Below are 18,201 nucleotides of genomic sequence, written 5' to 3'. Positions count from 1 at the left end.
AAATTAGGCCATGACAAACATATTTGGTCTTCATAAGTAACCTTGTAAAACCACTCGTTAGACCATAAAATTGATGCTCATGTGAGGTGGGGGGGAAAAGGAAAAAGAGCCACGTTCTGATTGGATGAGATATATAATTGACTACTGCCATTACAAAGGGTTATTATGTACTGCATGACTATCCCTGGGGATTCTCAAGCACGAAGAGCCGAATGCGCGAAAAGTCTCGACCAATCAAAACCCTTAAAATTGTCCTGAACTGACTGATTTTGACGCTTATTCCTTCTGAGTTTATCAATGGTGAAATCTCATTAGTTAACAAAATTTGACACATGCGGTCATTCGTGTCTAAAGGAAGCATAGACCAACAGAAAAGATCTTCTGCTTCTATGTCACTGACAAATGTGACTTGAAATGACTAAGCGCTGCTCGTAAAACAGTCAATTCTGATTGCTTGTTGAAAGTTTCAACAAAAAAGAGTCAAGATCATCCTCTATCAAGCAATTAGCATGTGTGCCTATTAGCATGCGTTAATTGCTTTAACTGGGGGCGCTTTCAGACGATAAAATAGCGCAAAACTTCAAATAATTTCGAAAACCACTTGATTTGTTAGGGGAGTTAATTTTTCAGTTTCACCCAGCTGAAAATTCGTTTTACTGAACGCTGTTAATAATAGCAATTTTGAGTAGAAAAAAAACGGGAAGTAGCGAATCTGCGAATCTTCAGGAACAAATGTGATAAAGGGGTCCCTAGAAACTAACAGGGTTCCTAATGTAAATGAAACGCTTAAAAGTTATTGTTCCGACTTTCGATACGAAAGTAACGGAATATTTGTGTTCGGGGTTGGATTTTTTCTTCAGACAAATTTCGACTTTTTAACTAGCCATTTTTGACGGAATTTTCTTTTATCATTCGAAAGCTATTGTTGTCCTGAGCTTAAATTTGAACAGATATTTCACCTCTGATCCTTTTTCGTAAAGTTATAAGGGTTTAAAGATTGCCATTTTGACCAATTTCGGACAATTAACGCGCGATACAATTCGCGCTTTTAACGCGTAAGCTGAGATTTAATCCGTCTTAGAAGTTGTTCGAAATTGGTTGAACGAAGCTTATTTGCCATAATTGAATTGTTACAAGGAGCGCAATCTATTGTTTTGTACTTTATATAGCGTGTGGGGGAATGATTTTCAAAGAAAAATTTTCAAATTTTAGAAAAAAAGTTTTTCATTTTTTTTTTTATTTTTGTTTATTTTTTATGTTGTTTATGTTATTACTGCTCCATAAACGTTAAATGGCAGTCGAAACTTTTAGAGCTTTGTCCTGATACGAGCAGTCTTGTTGTTCGAACTTTCGATACGAAAGTAACGGAATATTTGTGCTCGGGGTGGGTTTTTTTTCTTTAGACAAATTTCGACTTTTAACTAGCCATTTTTGAGGGAAATTTTTTATATCACTCGTAAGCTATGGTTATCTTGAGCTTAGTTTTGAAAAAATATTTTACCTGTGATACTTTTTCGTAAAGTTATGAGGGTTTAAATGTTGCCATTTTGGCCATTTTGGCCATTTTGACCAATTTGGGACAATTAACGCGCGATATAATTCGCGCTATTAACACGTGAGCGGAGATTTATTTCCGTCCTAGAAATCGTTCAAAATTGATTGAAAGAAGCTTATTCGCCATAATTGATTTGTTACAAGGAGCGAAACCTATTGTTTTGTACTTTATATGGCGTGTGGGGTGATGATTTTCAAAGAACAATTTTCAAATTTTAGAAAAGTTTTTCATTTTGTTTTATTTCATTCAATTTTTCTATGTTGTTTATTTTATTACTGCTCCATAAACGTTGAAAGGCAGTCGGATTTTTCAGGGCTTCGCACTGATACGAGCAGTCTTGTTGTTCCGACTTTCGATACGAAAGTAACGGAATATTTGTGCTCGGGGTGGGTTTTTTTTCTTCAGACAAATTTCGACTTTTTAACTAGCAATTTCTGACGCAATTTTTTTATATCATTCAAAAGGGTTTGTTGTCTTGAGCTTAAATTTGAAAAGATATTTCACCTGTGATCATTTTTCTTAAGCGCGCGATATATTGCGCGCTATTAACGCGTAAGCGGAGGTTTAATCCGTCTTAGAAATCGTTTCAAATTGGTTGAACGAAACTTATTTGCCATAATTGATTTGTTACAAGAAACGAAATCTATCCTTTTGTACTTTATATGGCGTGTGGGGGGATGATTTTTATAAAAAATTTCAAATTTTAGAAGAAGAAAATTTTCATTTTATTTTATTACATTCAATTTTTCTATAGGTTATTACTGCTTCATAAACTTTAAAAGGCAGTCGGAACATTCAAGGTTTTGCCCTGATACGAGCAGTCTTGTTGTTCCGACTTTCGATACGAAAGTAACGGAATATTTGTGCTCGGGTGGGTTTTTTTTTTCTTCAGACAAATTTCGACTTTTTAACTAGCCTTTTTTGACGGATTTTTTTTTTATCATTCAAAAGGTATTGTTGTCCTGAGCTTAAATTTGAAAAAATAATTCACCTGTGATCATTTTTCGTAAAGTTATGAGGGTTTAAAGATTGCCATTTTGGCCATTTTGACCAATTTGGGACAATTAACGCGCAATATAATTCGCGGTATTAACGGGTAAGCGGAGATTTAATCCGTCTTATAAATCGTTCCAAATTGGTTGAACGAAGCTTATTTGCCATAATTGATTTGTTACAAGGAACGAAATCTATCTTTTTGTATTTTATATGGCGTGTGGGGGGATGATTTTCCTTAAAAAATTTCAAATTAAAAAAAAAATTTCATTTTATTTTATTTCATTTCATTTTTTTATGTATTACTGCTGCTCAATAAACCTTAAAAGGCAGTCGGAACATTCAGGGCTTCGCCCTGATACGAGCAGTCTTGTTCGTTTTTATGATCGTTTTACTTATTCCGCCCAAGTTTTTTAATTTCGCGGTTTTGTAATACTCAAGTTGTAAATGTAGAGAAAGAGAACAAAACATTGATAGCATGGTTGGTTTGGTTAATACAAATGCAATCACTGTACTCTTTAGCCGATTTCTAACAAGGCAGAATTGTGAGCAGCTATAAAGGTGGTATTTTTTGGAGCAGTTTTCTGCATTTTATTGGGTAAAAATATCCAGCATATTTGAAATAAGTTTGAATATTATACCAAACATTTTTTAAATTTTGGCCTATTCGGTTTTTTTGAAAATGACTTGAAGTTGTGAACAAAGCATTTTAGATGGCACTGAAAATTGATTGGCTTATTCTAGCCAATCACATTGAAGCAAAATAAATTTTTTCAAGACGTTGATATATTGAATTTCGGGTTTATTAAGTTAAAAGACCCCAACTTGCCTCGGTAATGTGATTTAAAGTATCAAACAAAATTAGTCAGCGTAAATAAGGCAGGTTAATTATGTTTGTGAAAAAGTCTTGAAACGCTCGGGTAGCGAGCGTCTATTGATTAACTTAATTGCTTTATTTGCTTAAGATTAGCATGATTTGGGACCCCCCGTCACACTTGGTTTTTATCGAAATCCTTCTAGCACACTTGTACAAATCTTCAAACTATATTCACATAGGCATGCTTATTGACACTCATGCTAATAGGCAGATCCGCAACCCCCTAAACCACTATGGAAGGGAGACTGTGATAAATTGATCCCCCAAATTTACTGTGATCACGAAGTCGACGATATCTTACATCCATGAAGTCGACGGTTTTAAAAACTTTTAAGAAAACTAGACACTTTTTCAACGATTTTACTATGTCGTGAAATCATTTCTATGCGCAAACAAGCTTTTTCCCAAAAAATTTTGTCAGTTCCGAACAAATGTCTTTGAAGCTCCAGTTATACATGCTACAGTATCTAGGCTAGCTTGACGTTGCATTTCAGTCCGATATTCCCTCGTCTTTCATAGTGAAGTTTAGAGCGATTTATTTTTCAATGATAATCTTAATTTTAGTGTGTTAAAATTTGAGTCGCATTTGGATTTATTGAGACCAATTAGTTTTCCTCAATTCAATTTGGAATTTTGTTGTGGTGCAGGATAATTCACACTAAAAGCACTAAAATTTACACTTTCAGCATCAAAGTATAAAAAGATAAGTTTACATAGACTATTTTCAGGCAGTAATTTTAGTCGGGATAATATAGTACCGTGTACGAACAGCTGGACAAACGAAAACAAAAGGATTGGTTCCCAAAGTGAGCAATAGTCTTTTGTAAACTGTAAATTGGTTGAATGAAAAAAATCCTCAAATATATATATTCCGCACTTTCTTCGAAAGTTGGAACAAAAATCAGTACAACTTTTTTATAGGATATACTGATATATACTCCGACTGTATTTTTTTTGGGGTGGAGATTCATAAGTCGGTACAAAAAGTTTTACTTTTTTTCTCACAGAGTAGTTTCGAATAGAGTACACCGTCTGTTTTCTATCGGATAGGTTCCTGTGAATACTTAGTCTTACACTCTTACTTCCTTGTTTCAATATATCCATACGAAAGCTTGAGTTATTTTTGAGATTTGTGTTATTCTACGTATTTCAGTTTTCTTCTAATCGTAAATTTTTGAGTATGGCTAGTAAGTATTTAGTCAAAAAAATTTTCAGTCGATAATCGTGGCCTGATTTTTTTGGCAGTTTAAAATACTTTTGTCACCATTAAAATAAAAGTAGGTTAGGTATAAAAGCATAAAATTTTCAAATTTGGATTCGCGCAAAAAATCATAGTCAATTGCATTTTATTTGTATCTCAACCTGCCTAAAACTCAGCCTGAACTACGTTAACGACTATAATAAAATCACAAATGTTTTAAGTTCGAAAAAAATTTATTTGAGCATAAAATCGATATTGCGACAAAAAATAGCGGGCTATTTTCATATTCACAGAAAATTGAATTGACAAGAACCTGCAGCCAATCAATTCTCAATTAGTCAGAAACAATTTGCTGGCTGTTTTTAAAGACAATCGTGCCTATATTACCGTGCAATTTTCGATTTTTTATAAAATTTTGCTGCTGAAGAAGTTTACGTAGTGAATGAGCTATTATAATTTTTTGTAAATTGGTGCGCATTGGAAAAGCGCAATTAGCACAGATCTGAAATCTGTCTCGACTTTTGTAAGCGGTGCCGCATTAAAAATTAAATCATGCTAAACTGATGCAAAAGTTAAGTGGTATGGTGATTTTTTAGCACCAGGAGCGGTGACTCTGGCCAATCCCGGCACAATCATCACCACAACTTCGATCACAATTGACGGAGACAAAATCTCGGTACCTGCTGTCAGCGGCACTGTGAACAAGACTGTCATTAATGAGTAAGTTACAGTTTATGACTATTGTCCCTTCATTGTACTTATTGTTTGCACCACCCGCTAGAGATCGTAGGAACGGGATACAGTACGAGTTGTTATTTTTTATCAAGTTAAATCAGCTTAAAACATCGTTGATATCAGCTAAAAAAAATCTCAAAGCATGTTCCTAAGTCGCTAAGTGTGTATCATATTCAAGCATTTTCAGTTATGCTTTAAAGCCCCCAAAAAAATATATTAAATGGCTCGAAAAGTATCGAGAAAAAGTCGAAAAAAAAGATTTTTTTTTTGCTATTTAGACGATATTTATAGCAAAGAGCGAAAACAAGGATGTCTACGAGGTCATAACTATTTAAAGTTTCTAAGTTCTATTTATCTAAATGGCGTGTCATTCTTTTTAAAAGAAGTTGTGATAATCTGTGTAATGATCAATTCATAATATTAACACCAACTAAAAATTTCTATATTTTTTGTATGATAGCAATGGTCGGAAAACGCTGAGCTACTTCTACAGTAATTGGTTTAGTTTGTCTTTTAAATTCGGTTATGCAAATGTCATCTGGGAGAGGAAAAGTTTTGATTAAAAAATTTACTACCTAATTCCATTGAAATCTCTAATGTGAACGGCTTGTTTGTGTGGGTCGGTTTGCATCCATCAATTAATTTCTTGCCTGGCATCTGAATTTGATTTAAGGGAGGAGACGCTGCCCCCTCTTGAGCAAGAAACTATCAGCTATTTGCAACACATACGAAATTCGTATCTAGTCGACTAACCATAATTTTTCATCGGATGAATTAGGATTTTTATCGATACTTCTGAATTAAAATATCTACGATGAGATTTCAAAGTTTACCCCTTTTTTCGGTTTACCTTTTTTTCTACACATCTGCTTGATATCCATGTGATTCAATTTTGATCTTGTTTGTAAAATCCTAAAAACATATTTATTTCGATGGTAAAACTTCAAATTCGCCCTGATTTTAGCAGTCTTGTCTGATAATTTTAGATATGGTAATAGTACAGGACCGATCAATACTCAAGGTGGAACTGCAGTAGTTACAGGAAATAATATGACTTTGAGCTCTCTGAACCCAGGAACAGCTTACAACATATCGATTCAGGTGAGTGAAAAAAAGTGGTTAAGCTCACCCACAAGAATTATGAACACTTTAAATTGATTTCATTGAGAAGGTTTAAAAAAACTGGCCAAAACGGGGGTTTTTCTTAGCAATTTTTGAAAAATTTTGACCAAAAAGTTGCGTTTTATCTACGCGCGCTCCCCCCTCAAAATTGATATATATATATATTGGCGCCAAAGGACTTTTACAAAAGTTTTAGGGTCCGTCATTAAATATGGATATCTCAAAATAGTACCGAGGGGGGACCTTTTGAATCGGCAAAAGGTCGAACCCCTGAGGGGGGGGGGAAGCGTCCGCCCACCTCCCCTAAATCCGCTCCTACAATTGAGTATGCTTTATGAGGTGACAAGCGGGATTGACAACTGGGATGTTCAAATTAAATGGTGAAAAAAATATCAGTAAAATTGAGGCGAAAATTGATTGATTGTTAAAAGCCAGCAGTTGCAATTGAATTTAATAAATTGCACATAATTGGGATCTTGATTCAAAATTAAAAAAAAACAATGAGAAAACAAAACAAGATCACTCGTATCAGGCAAAGCCCTGAATGTTCCGAATACCTTTTAAGTTCTATGGAATAATGTTTGCTTTAAAATTGACGAATTGCTCAAAAGAAAAATGACAAAAAACTTTAAAAAAAAACGCTCCCATACACGCCATACTAAGTACAAAGTGATATATTTTGGCTATAACAAAGCATTGAATAGACCAAGTTTGATGCCGCAAATCAAGATGGAACGATTTCTAGGGCGGAACAAGACCGTTCGTATCAGTGCAAGGCCCTGGAGCAGTAATAACAAGAATAATTTAGAAAAAAAATCATAAAATATATTTTTTTCAAAGTTGAGATTTTTTGTCAAAACATCCCCCATACGCCATCTTAAGTACAAAGTAATAAATTTTGCTCCTATTAACAAATCACTTAGGGCATATAAGCTTCCTTGATCCAATTTAGTACAACTTCTAAGACGGACTAAATCTCCGCGTACGCATTAATAGCGCGATATAGATCGCGCGTTAATTGTCCGAAAATGGCCAAAATAGTAATCTTTAAGTCCCATAATTTTATGAAAATGATCACAGGTAAAACATATATTTTTTTGAAACTTAAGCTCAAGACAACAAAAGCTTTCGAATGACAAAAAAATGTCGTCAAAAATGGCTAGCTAAAAAGTCGAATATTGTCTGAAGAAAAAAAAACCCAACCCAAGCACAAAGATTCCGCTACTTTCGTTACGAAATTCGGAACAATAAATCAATCTCCGCTTACACGTTAATAGCACAAAATGTATTGCGCGTTAATTGCCCTAAACTGGCCAAGAATGCCAATATTTGAATCCCCATAATTTTGCCAAAATTAATCACAAAATAAAAATTTTGTGTGAAAGTTTGAGCTCAGGACAATAAAATTACTCCAAGCACAAGTATTTTATATGAAAGTCGGCAAAACAAGACTTCTCGCATATCCAAGGAAAGCCCGAAAGTAGCGGCTGAGCTTGAAGTTCAATGAAAAAATAATTTGGTAGAAAATTTTTTTAACAAATAATTGAAATCATTTTTTTGCCTTCAATTTATTCCCCCGCTAATATGAATTAAAAAAAGATTTATTTAGCGTTTCTCCTTTAAAAAGATCAATTAATTGGCCTCAATTTATTTTGGTTTTCTTTATTCTAATTTTTTGAATTATATCTACGGATGACAATATGTTTTAGATGATATAAAAACATTCCGTTGAAATACCTTGGTTAACAAAACGAAAATTCACTGAATAAAAAAACCGGCCCAAACATAACTAATCCATTTTCTTTGAAAATTGGAACAATATTACGATCAAATGAATTGCTTATACAATTTGAACGAAATAATACGTCGCTTACGCGTGTTCTAAAAACGTTATATTCTGAGCGTTAGTAGACGCAAATTGGTCAAATTAACAATTTTAAATTTGAGCTCAAGACAACAATATTTTTCTGATGGTGTAAAACGTTTCTTATCTAAAATGCTTAACTAAAAAATCGGAAATTGACAGAATAAAAAACCAACCTGAGCATAATTATTTCGCAATTTCTCCTAAAGTCGAAACAAAGATCAAACTTGAATTTCAATAATTATGTTTCGATCATCAATTAAAGATTTTTATCAAAATCTGAATACTTTTGTAATATGAATTGAGCCTTAAACCTTAGTGCAAGGTATGGAGGGGCCATTTATTTCAAAAATTTAACGAGCGCTTCTGGAACAAAAAAATTTTCAGATTGCATAAAAAACTATCTTGAATACCCGCAAAAAAGAGCTCCGATGTCAAAGTCTTGAATAAGCGGAAATAAAATTGCCAAACAGACTATTTGTACACAGATAACACATCATTTGATATCCTCTGCGATTCCAGAAAGGAAATTATTTTTTTTTCAGAGTATCATCACGGGCTGTATGAATGGACCCACGACAGACCTACCTGGAGCGGAATTGAAGATCATAGCATGCACTGGTAAGCCGAGGTTTTTTTGCTATAACTCTTCTTCAAAAAGTTTCAAAGCCTCAAATTCTACAACAAGCGCCTACTACATATCTGCAACTAAGGGGATAGTTTGAGGTGCAAAATATACTATGTTTGAGGACGAGGGGAAAGCCGCCAATAATCACCATTTTGTCAAAAATCTAACTTCTTGTTTGAAATTGTTTGTCGATCCGGCTTCTATAGACCCTAAATTCACATTTTGATTACAATTACCACGTTTTTAGAGCTTTTGTTGATGTTACAATATCACGTTGCTTTTGGTTCACAAATATCATTGAATGGGTCTGATCCAGGGGCTGATTTAGGGCGCTTTTTTTTCAGGGACTCGACCCTTTGGTGTTATTTCATGACATCCATTTTTGGCCAACCAATCATAAATTTTTCTTAAATGCACCGTTGACACCATTATATAATAATTTTGAAGATGAGCTCGCGCCAAAAAAAAGTGTTTTTTGGTCAAAATTTTCTAAAAAGTGCCCACAAACGGCATTTTTGACCTGTTTTTTTTTTTTAATTTTGCTGCGGCGCAAACATTTTGGTAAAAATAGGGTTTTTACAGTTTTTTGGGAGCGCTCGGAAAATCAATTTGGTCGACCTAAAAAAGCCCACCTATCGAGAAAACCCGTCCCACTCGAGAAAATCTGCCCCCTTTGAAAACACCCCTCGAGAAAATCCTAGATCCGCCCTCTGATCGGATCTATACACAGAATAAAACAATTCAAGGTAACTTAATTATTGTTTCTACTTTCGTAACGAAATTAACGAAATATTTGTGCACGGGGTGTTTTTTACTTCAGACATTATTAGACTTTTTAACTAGCCGATTTTGTCAAATTTTTTCATATCATTCAAAAGGTACAAAATTTGTTTACGCTTAACTGTTCAACTTTTCCTTTATAGAGGGCCAATTTGATACAAGGTGCAAAATTCGTATATTCTTTATTGTTCAATTCTTCCTCTAAAGGAGGACCAATTCGTCACAAGGTACAAAATTTATTTTGGCCCAATTATTCAATTTTTCCATTATAAGGGGGCCAGTTCGATAAAAAATAATATAGTAGAGCTCTTAGCTAACGAGATCTTTTGAACTTCGTTACTCCACGGCCAATAGCCATAATAAAATAGTAACTGCTGTAATTTTTCCGACTTTCGTAACGAAAGTAGCTGAATATTCGTGCTTGGGTGGTTTTTTCTTCAAACAAAGTTCGACTTTTTAACTAGTCATTCTTGACGGAATTTTAAAAATATTTTTCCAAAAGTATTGTTGTCTTGAGCCTAAAATTGAAAAAATATTTCACTTGTGATCATTTTTCTTAAAGTTATGGAGGTTTAAAGGTTACCATTTTGCCAACTCGGGACAATCAACGCGCGATATATTTCGGGCTATTAACGTGTAAGCGGAGATTTAATCCGTCCTAGACATCTTTTCTTCTTGATTTCTGGCATCAAATTTGGTCTATTTTTTAAAACATTTTTTTACGTTTTTAATGCTCCATAGGCCTTAAAAGGCAGTCGGAACATTCAGGGCTTCGCCTGATACCAGCAGTCGTGTTCGAATTGCATGCAGCTATTTGCAATTATGTCAATTTTACTTAAGTAATCGAAGTTTTGAATAGCTGAAAACTATCTGGCTGCTCGGATGTCTTTCAGACAGCACCGCTCTTGATACCTACATTTTATCTTTTTTCTTACCCCCCCCCCCCTCCCCCCACGCAAATTTGAGCCCTGAGCGAATATATGGAAAATAATCGAGCGTAGGTGATATTGTTCTTTGTAGACCCACATTTTCAGGGGGCGGGAGGGGGGGGGGGGTGAGGAGGATTAGATTTAAGTGGGTATTTTACCGGACTACCGGGCTAGTAAGTTAGTTTTTTCAATCAATTTTTAGTGTGGGGGTTTATGTAGTGATTCACAGCAATTTTATGTCGTTTTAGTGCCGGACACACCTGTAGTGACTGTTCATTCGGTGGCTTCAGCATATTTCGAGGACAAAGTCATCATAGAGTCAGTTACGGTTGCTAGCGGTGGCTTCGATACCTGGGGTGCCGGAGTCTCCCCAGTGGACTCAACGACTAATTTGACAGGTACCTTTTGTTTCACGGCCTAAAATTGGGAGAAATTAAAAACTGCGCCCGCCAAAAGGCATCAATTGTTTTTTTTAAACTTACTACAAATAATAAATTTCAAAAAGTATGAAGCCATTGATCGCTATAGCGGGAAGGGCTTGTAAAACATAAGCCAATTCTAGGATTGAGCTCGAGTAAAATACGGAGAAAGACACACGTTTGTAGCAAAAATAATCATAAGTTATATAATAAACAAGACTGCTTGTATCAGGGCGACGCCTTCAATGTTCTGATTGCCCTTGAAATGGTGTGGACAAATTTTCAGCAAATGAAATATTGACTAAATATGAAGGCTAGGCTGATATTATCAAATTTAAGTGTTAAAAATTGAGACGTGCATGGAAATAATGGTTCTTTTCTGTTTTCCCCTCTTTTCAAAGAATCGATTTTCACATTTGTTTTACATGACGTCTTATTACGGCTAAATACGGGATGAAGCGATGTAAAATATAAAAAACAAAAGAAAAAATTTTCAAAATTTTGTCGACTTTTTTCTAAGAACAGGCCAAAAACGCTTTTTTAGGCATTTTATGAAAAATTTTGACCAAAACATAAAGTTTTTGTGAGAGGGCGTCCGACCTTCCCTCTAAATCCGCCCCTGGAAAAAATTAACTTTCAGCGTATTTTTTTATCAAACCTAAGAGCAAGCTTTTTTGAAGTTTTCATTTGCGCTGAAAAACTCAGCTGCTCATCTCGTTTAAGCACTTTTATTAAACTAACTCACGTTCTTTACTGCGTGAAAGAAAAAACGCTCAAGAACTTTTTGGAAGCAGCTCTGTCTTCCAATCGAAAGGTATACAACTCTGAACAAATTTCGCAAGAAAACTGAAATTTTATCAAGAAAAAAAGCGACTATCGCTACTCGAAGAATGAAATAAACAACAACCTGCAAGGCTTAAAAATACAAGAAAGGGAAATCTCGATGTTTTAGGGAAAAAAGCCATTGGATGTCTTAGGGAAAAGAATAGCCCGTTGCTGTGCAAGTACCACAGAATGTTCCGACCACATTCATTTAGAAAAAAAAACAAAAAAAAAACATTTTTTTTTTCAATTTAGAGTAGTTTTTTTTGTGCGCAATGTAATGTAAAAATATACTAACGCGAGAAATGTAGTGAAATAGACAGATACGGCAACATTTGTCCTTGAAGGCAAATGATCTGACAACATTTGTCTTCAAAAAATTAAAAACAAACAAAAAATTGAAAAAATTTTCAACAATTTTTTTTTCTAATTTTCGCACAATTTTTCAATTTTTTAAATAAATTTTTTGTCAAGGCATTAATCATTAATACTAGTTTATTTTTTTTTCATAAAACGTAGTTTTTTTTAACCGAAAGGACCATTTGTCATATAACCAACGCTACCTGATTGCGTTACTCGCTCGAAATTAGACTAAATCTCGAAAATCTCAGACCCGTTTTTCTCGACAACAGGATTACCTTTTGAAATTGTTTTTATATCGTTTGAATCACGATTGAAATGGCTTCAATATGATATGTTACTGGACCTATTCCTCTGACTGTTCGTGGAAGCTGATTTTGCGTCAAAAAGACAAAAACTATAACACACCCGAAAACAGAGTTCCTCCCCATTTCAATGGTGGCGGGATGAGTGAAAAAAACCTTAAAATTTATTTGCAAAAAGACATAAGTTTGCTTAAAAGAGCATTTAAAATGGAACCAAGACACTTCGAGCAATTACCTACTATCTTTCGCGTATTTGCAGGCCTGAAAGTTCCGTTTAATGGGCCACATTGACGAGAAAACCGGAAATCAGAAAACCTACGAATATCAAAACTGGGGCAGAAATGTAATCGGAACCTCCTTCTCATTTTTTCTTGAAAATTTTTTGACCGACTTCGAAACTAGTTTTTAAACTGTGGCGAAATGCGAACGGAGCATGCTTTTCAATTAATTTTATCGATACACTCAGGTTATCTCTTGAAGTCCAGTTATTAGGCTACTTTGTTGACTACGGAAAATTGGCTGCCCTTCAAGAATAGCCACAAGCCCCATCAACCCTAGTGATTCTGAAATTTATACACAGTTTTCAAAAACTGGCTTTATCCGGCAATTGTCCGCTGATTATCCACGATTATATATTTTGCTCGAGTATATTCCAAATAGTTAAAAGAGATAATTTTATGGGTTATTCTTCCACCCCCATTAATGACGAAGATCAAAAACTAAAATTGAATTGATATGCTAGGGAAGGCAATATATTATTATGTGACTGTTCAAAATGTAGCAGTTTGACCTAATTCAACCTCAAACTGGCTTTCTGTCTCATAAATTTCGTAAATTTGGACTATTTTAAACGCCGTGTGATTCGCTTTCATTCTTTTCATTTTCTTTCTTTATTATTTAGGGCTGGTATAACGAAAAAAAAAACAGATTTGTCTGCCTACCGTTCGTTGTTCGTTTTGTTTCCTTAGGCTACCTACATTTTGTTAACTTCTTGGTCCCACTTTGTGTAGCGTTAGTTATAGCGAAAATGCGTAGTTGAGTTTTTAAGAGTCGATGAACGTAGATCAGACTTCATATAGGTCGCGATATTTTTTTTTCCAAGAAAGTCTTAAAATTTGTTCAGGTTCAAATTTGTTTTTCGCTTTTGATTTTTGATTTCTCTTTAGTTTCAGTTCAATTTCTTTATTTACACAAGCTAAACTTGTTTTATAGCACCAATTCTTTTTTTTCCGAAGCTAAGTCGCAAATATTGTTGCAACGCGAATATTGCGACAAAAAGTGTTCATTTTGAAAGGATTCTTTTTGATCAATAACAAGTTATTATGTACAGCCAATATTAAGGATATTAACACGGATTATTATATTACAAATTGCACTTCCAGCTTCAAGGTATAATGGATCTGTAGCGTAGAAGTAGGGCAGGAGACCCGCAGCAAAACAAGAGGGTTCGAACCTGGGCAGGGTCGGATGTCTTAATGAACTTTTTTCGTATACTAGTTAAATTGCGTCCGCTCTATAAATTGAGGAATGTTAGTTAGTAAATTTCTATTTTTTTAAATGACTGGTACTGCTAATGCGTCATAATTGGCTTGCGTCACTTATGTAGAAGCAATTATGTAGAATATTAAGTTATTCACCCAGTTTTCTCAACCAATCAGCTTTTTTGTCTGTTTACTTTTGTTCATTGAATCATTTCCAACTGTCTGTTGGCTATGTTTATTTTCAATAAAAGAGGATTTAAGTTGGTTTTATTGGTGGCGTCACGAATGATAGAAGGTTGATAAACTGAAATTTTAAATGAACCAACCAAAACTGAGTGTTCAAAAACATCGAAAAAAAATTACAAGCCACACGAGAGACGAAATGGGTGTCTATATAAAAAACTCACTCAACTCATTTGTTGAAAACTCATTCTGATTCACAGGTCAAGATCCCGCTGACGTTAACGTGAGTTTCACTGGTTTGACAGCTGGCTCTTCCTACACACTGGGCGTGGGTGTTGAAGTGTCCAGCCTCACCGAGTGCGGTGTTTCGGACACTGACGAACTTAAAAATTACGCCCAAGTTACAGTTTGCACACGTAAGTCTTTATTGCTTCTCAGGGCTTCGAAACATACCAAAAAACTTGTAACGTATGAATATAGTGGCAGTGGGCATGCATTGAATAAATGCTCTATCCAGATTGGCTGAATGTTTTAACACGGAACCCACATTACATTTACCCCATAAAATGCTGGAGGGATCACCAATTGGGCAGTACATTTATTTTGCTCCAAAAAAATTTTCTGGCCTTTTGGTTGATTTTCCTCTGTTGACTTTATTTCAGTCGGCTTATTTACCTTGAAATTTGATTCCTACAAATTTCCGACATCATTTATGCGATCGATAAGATGCTAGCCTACTTCTTTTTGTTTTTCTTGTCGTTTTTTCAACAGGTACAACGTTCGAAAACGTCTTTGATAGTTCTTGAGTTTCGCCGTTTCAATTCAACACTTGTTGTTCCGACTTTCGATACGAAAGTAACGGAATATTTGTGCTCGGGGTGGGTTTTTTTTTCTTCAGACAAGTTTCGACTTTTTAACTAGCCATTTTTGGCGGAATTTTCTTATATCATTCAAAAGGTATTGTTGTCCTGAGCTTAAATTTGAAAAGATATTTTACCTGTGATCATTTTTTGTAAAGTTATGGGGGTTTAAAGATTGCCATTCTGACCAATTTGGGACAATTAACGCGCGATATATTTCGCGCTATTAATGCGTAAGCGGAGATTTAATCCGTCTTAGAAATTATCCCAGTTTGGTTGAAAGAAGCTGACTTGCCATAATTGATTTGTTACAAGGAGCGAAAACTATCCTTTTGCACTTTATATGGCGTGTGGGGGATAATTTCAAAAAAAAATTCAAATTTTAGAAAAAAAAATCCTTTTATTTTATTAAAATCATTTTTTTGTGTGTTTTTACTGCTCCATAAACCTTAAAAGGCAGTCGGAACATTCAGGGCTTCGCCCTGATACGAGCAGTCTTGTTTAATTGCGAATCGAGCAAAGCTCCGCTCCGTCTCTGTGTTTAAAAAAAAATTTCTTTCAATTTGTATATTTAGTTTTTGACAACAGGAGAAAAAACGGTTCAAAAAAATATCAGTAATTTACCATTATTAACATACTATATAATAAGTCTAAGTTTCATGCTTTTGTTAAAAGTTTCTCATCACACCACAGACTTAGATAGCAAAATTGTAGAAAAATTGCTGGATCATTGTCGTTAAAGATAAATTGCACTTTTTCTTTCATCAAAAAGAGTGAAAAAAGACCTAATAGGCAAACAGAACGCTTTTTTTCTAGCTTTTGAAGTTGTTTTCTTGATTTTTTTTGTTCTCATTTTTGCTCCGAACACTTCAAGAAGTGAAGGGAGAAAAGCATGCTGTAGAATGTATTTTTTTAAATTTCGGCCACCTCAAAGAAAACTCGTTGGGGGTCTGAAAATTTCGAGTTTCAGATCAATTTTCCGAAAATTAGTTACCTTAACAATCCAACATTGATGATATTCATTGTAATGCTATCCAAGTTTAACTTTTCTTTAGCTATAAATATCTTCAACGGAAAAATAGATTTTTTGAAAACTAATATGGTTAAACAAATTGCTCGTATCAGGGCGAAGCCCTCAATGGTTTGACTGAGGTATAAATCATCGAGTTGTGTTAGATTCGAAAAAAAATGATAAAATTGTGAAAATAAAGCAGGCCACAAAGGCGGTTTATTAGTACTTTTTAGAAAATGTCAACGGAAAAATTGCATTTATTTGATCCGCACTCCCCATTCAAAATTTTTGTATACTGGTGCCTATATAAAAACTTTAGGGTCAGTCAGTCAAAAATAGTACATAGGAGGAATACTTTGGGTCGGCAGGGGGTCGAATCCCTGGAGCAGTGAGCGTCTACTCACCCTAAAAATTTATCCCCCCATACGCTTTATAAAGTACAAAATGACATATTTTGTATCTAGCAAGGTCTTGTATAGAAAAAAAACATGATTCAAAGCAGGATTAAATTGCCGCTTACGCTTGATAGCATGAATTATATCGCGTGTTAATTGACCCAAATTTTTAAGCCACCATAACTTTACCAACAATAGTTATGTTATGTAATTGCTATGAAATGATTGTGTTACGAAAAATTTTACGTATCTTTGAAAATTTGCGCTCATGACAACAAAACATTTTGGCTGATAAAAGAAAAAATCCGGCAAAATATGCTAGGTAAAACATCAAAATTTCTCTTGAGATAAAACCCACCTCGAGACAAATTTCTGGTCGCTTTCTTCGAAAATCGGAGCAAAAGAAGCGTCAAAGTCAATTCAATATGAAGTGGATTTTTTTTCTAAATAAGTATTTTAAATGCATGCGCTGTTTGAGGTCAAGCATAAAATTACTAACTTAGGATTGAATCTTACTTTTGAAAGTTTGCTTAGAAATATTAAGCAAAATACTCGATTCGGAATGCCTGAAAATTTCAATTTAGAACTCGATAATACCCCGTTCTCTGTTAACTCTTTCCTGTACTGTTTTGGTAAGAAAGGAAAAAGATATAGTGTTATCAGTAGCGGGTTTAGAGGGGGGGGGGGGGGGGGGGGGCGAACGCTCCCCTCAGGGATTCGACTCTCTGCTGACCCAAAGGGTTTCCCTTTGTTCTTTTTTGGCTGAGTAAACCAAATTTTTTCTAAAGGCGCCTTTGGCGGCAATCTATACAAATTTTGAGGGAGTGCGCGCCGAAAAAACCCGACTTTCTGGTGAACATTTTCCTAAAAAAACCTAAAACTGCACTTTTTGGCCTGTTTTTTTTAATAAAAAAATTGCCTGCGGCGCAGAAAATTTGGTCAATATAGGTTTTTTATAGTAATTTGGGAAAAGCCCGAAAATCAATTTGGTCAACCTATAAAAAATAATTTAGCTAATTTGTTTTAGGTTGATTAAATTGATTTTCCGAGCTCTCCCAAAGCACTTGAAAAAACAGGCCTAAAACGGTGTTTTTAAGTAATTTTTTGAAAAACTTTGACCAAAAATTGCTTATTTTGGCGCGCGCTCCCCGAAACCTTGTATATATTGGCGCCTCTAGAACGTTTTAGTGTTAGCCAGCCAAACAAGATATCTCAAAATTGTACAAAGGGGGGACCTTTTGCCCCTACCCACACAAACTATCCACCCGCCCTAATTCCACTGGTGAGTATGTATATATTGCTAGTTGTCTTTTAATGCGAGTTGTATTGTGTTGCGAGTTGTCGGATTACGGCGAAAGGTGACTCTGTGTATTTCAGTTCCGGCAGCGCCCAATTTCACGGCTACCGAAGTTACACCAGTGAATGCGACAACTAACAATGTGGTAGTCGTGAATGCCTCCAGCAACAGCGTGACTGTCATAGAAGGAGCAATTGACATGTACAAACTCACTCATGTTAATGGGGTGGATGTCGGTAGTGCTACAGTGACTGTGGACGTCAACCCCCAGGTAAAACAAAGGCCATAATGGGGGGGGGGGGGGGGTATTCTCATTCGGGAAAACTCTCAACCACTCGATAACCTTTAAACTGTACAAAACAGACTGATTTGAATAATGAAAT

General features: G+C 35.0%; 1 protein-coding gene across 1 annotated transcript in view; it reads left to right on the top strand.

The window, feature by feature from the left end:
- The window catches only part of LOC134854451 (uncharacterized), a 277,410-nt gene that overhangs the window by 80,615 nt on the left and 178,594 nt on the right, over positions 1 to 18,201 (top strand). Inside the window, exons 18-23 of the mRNA XM_063870705.1 lie at positions 5,223 to 5,346; positions 6,348 to 6,462; positions 8,893 to 8,968; positions 10,933 to 11,082; positions 14,515 to 14,670; positions 17,899 to 18,089. Coding sequence (XP_063726775.1) covers positions 5,223 to 5,346; positions 6,348 to 6,462; positions 8,893 to 8,968; positions 10,933 to 11,082; positions 14,515 to 14,670; positions 17,899 to 18,089 — 812 coding nt within the window. The remainder of the gene's footprint in view (positions 1 to 5,222; positions 5,347 to 6,347; positions 6,463 to 8,892; positions 8,969 to 10,932; positions 11,083 to 14,514; positions 14,671 to 17,898; positions 18,090 to 18,201) is intronic.

The sequence above is a fragment of the Symsagittifera roscoffensis genome, chromosome 9 (assembly GCF_963678635.1).
Source record: "Symsagittifera roscoffensis chromosome 9, txSymRosc1.1, whole genome shotgun sequence".
NCBI classification, from domain to species: Eukaryota; Metazoa; Xenacoelomorpha; order Acoela; family Convolutidae; genus Symsagittifera; species Symsagittifera roscoffensis.
The sequence above is the reverse complement of the archived record's forward strand: the minus strand, read 5'-3'. Positions and strand labels throughout refer to the sequence as shown.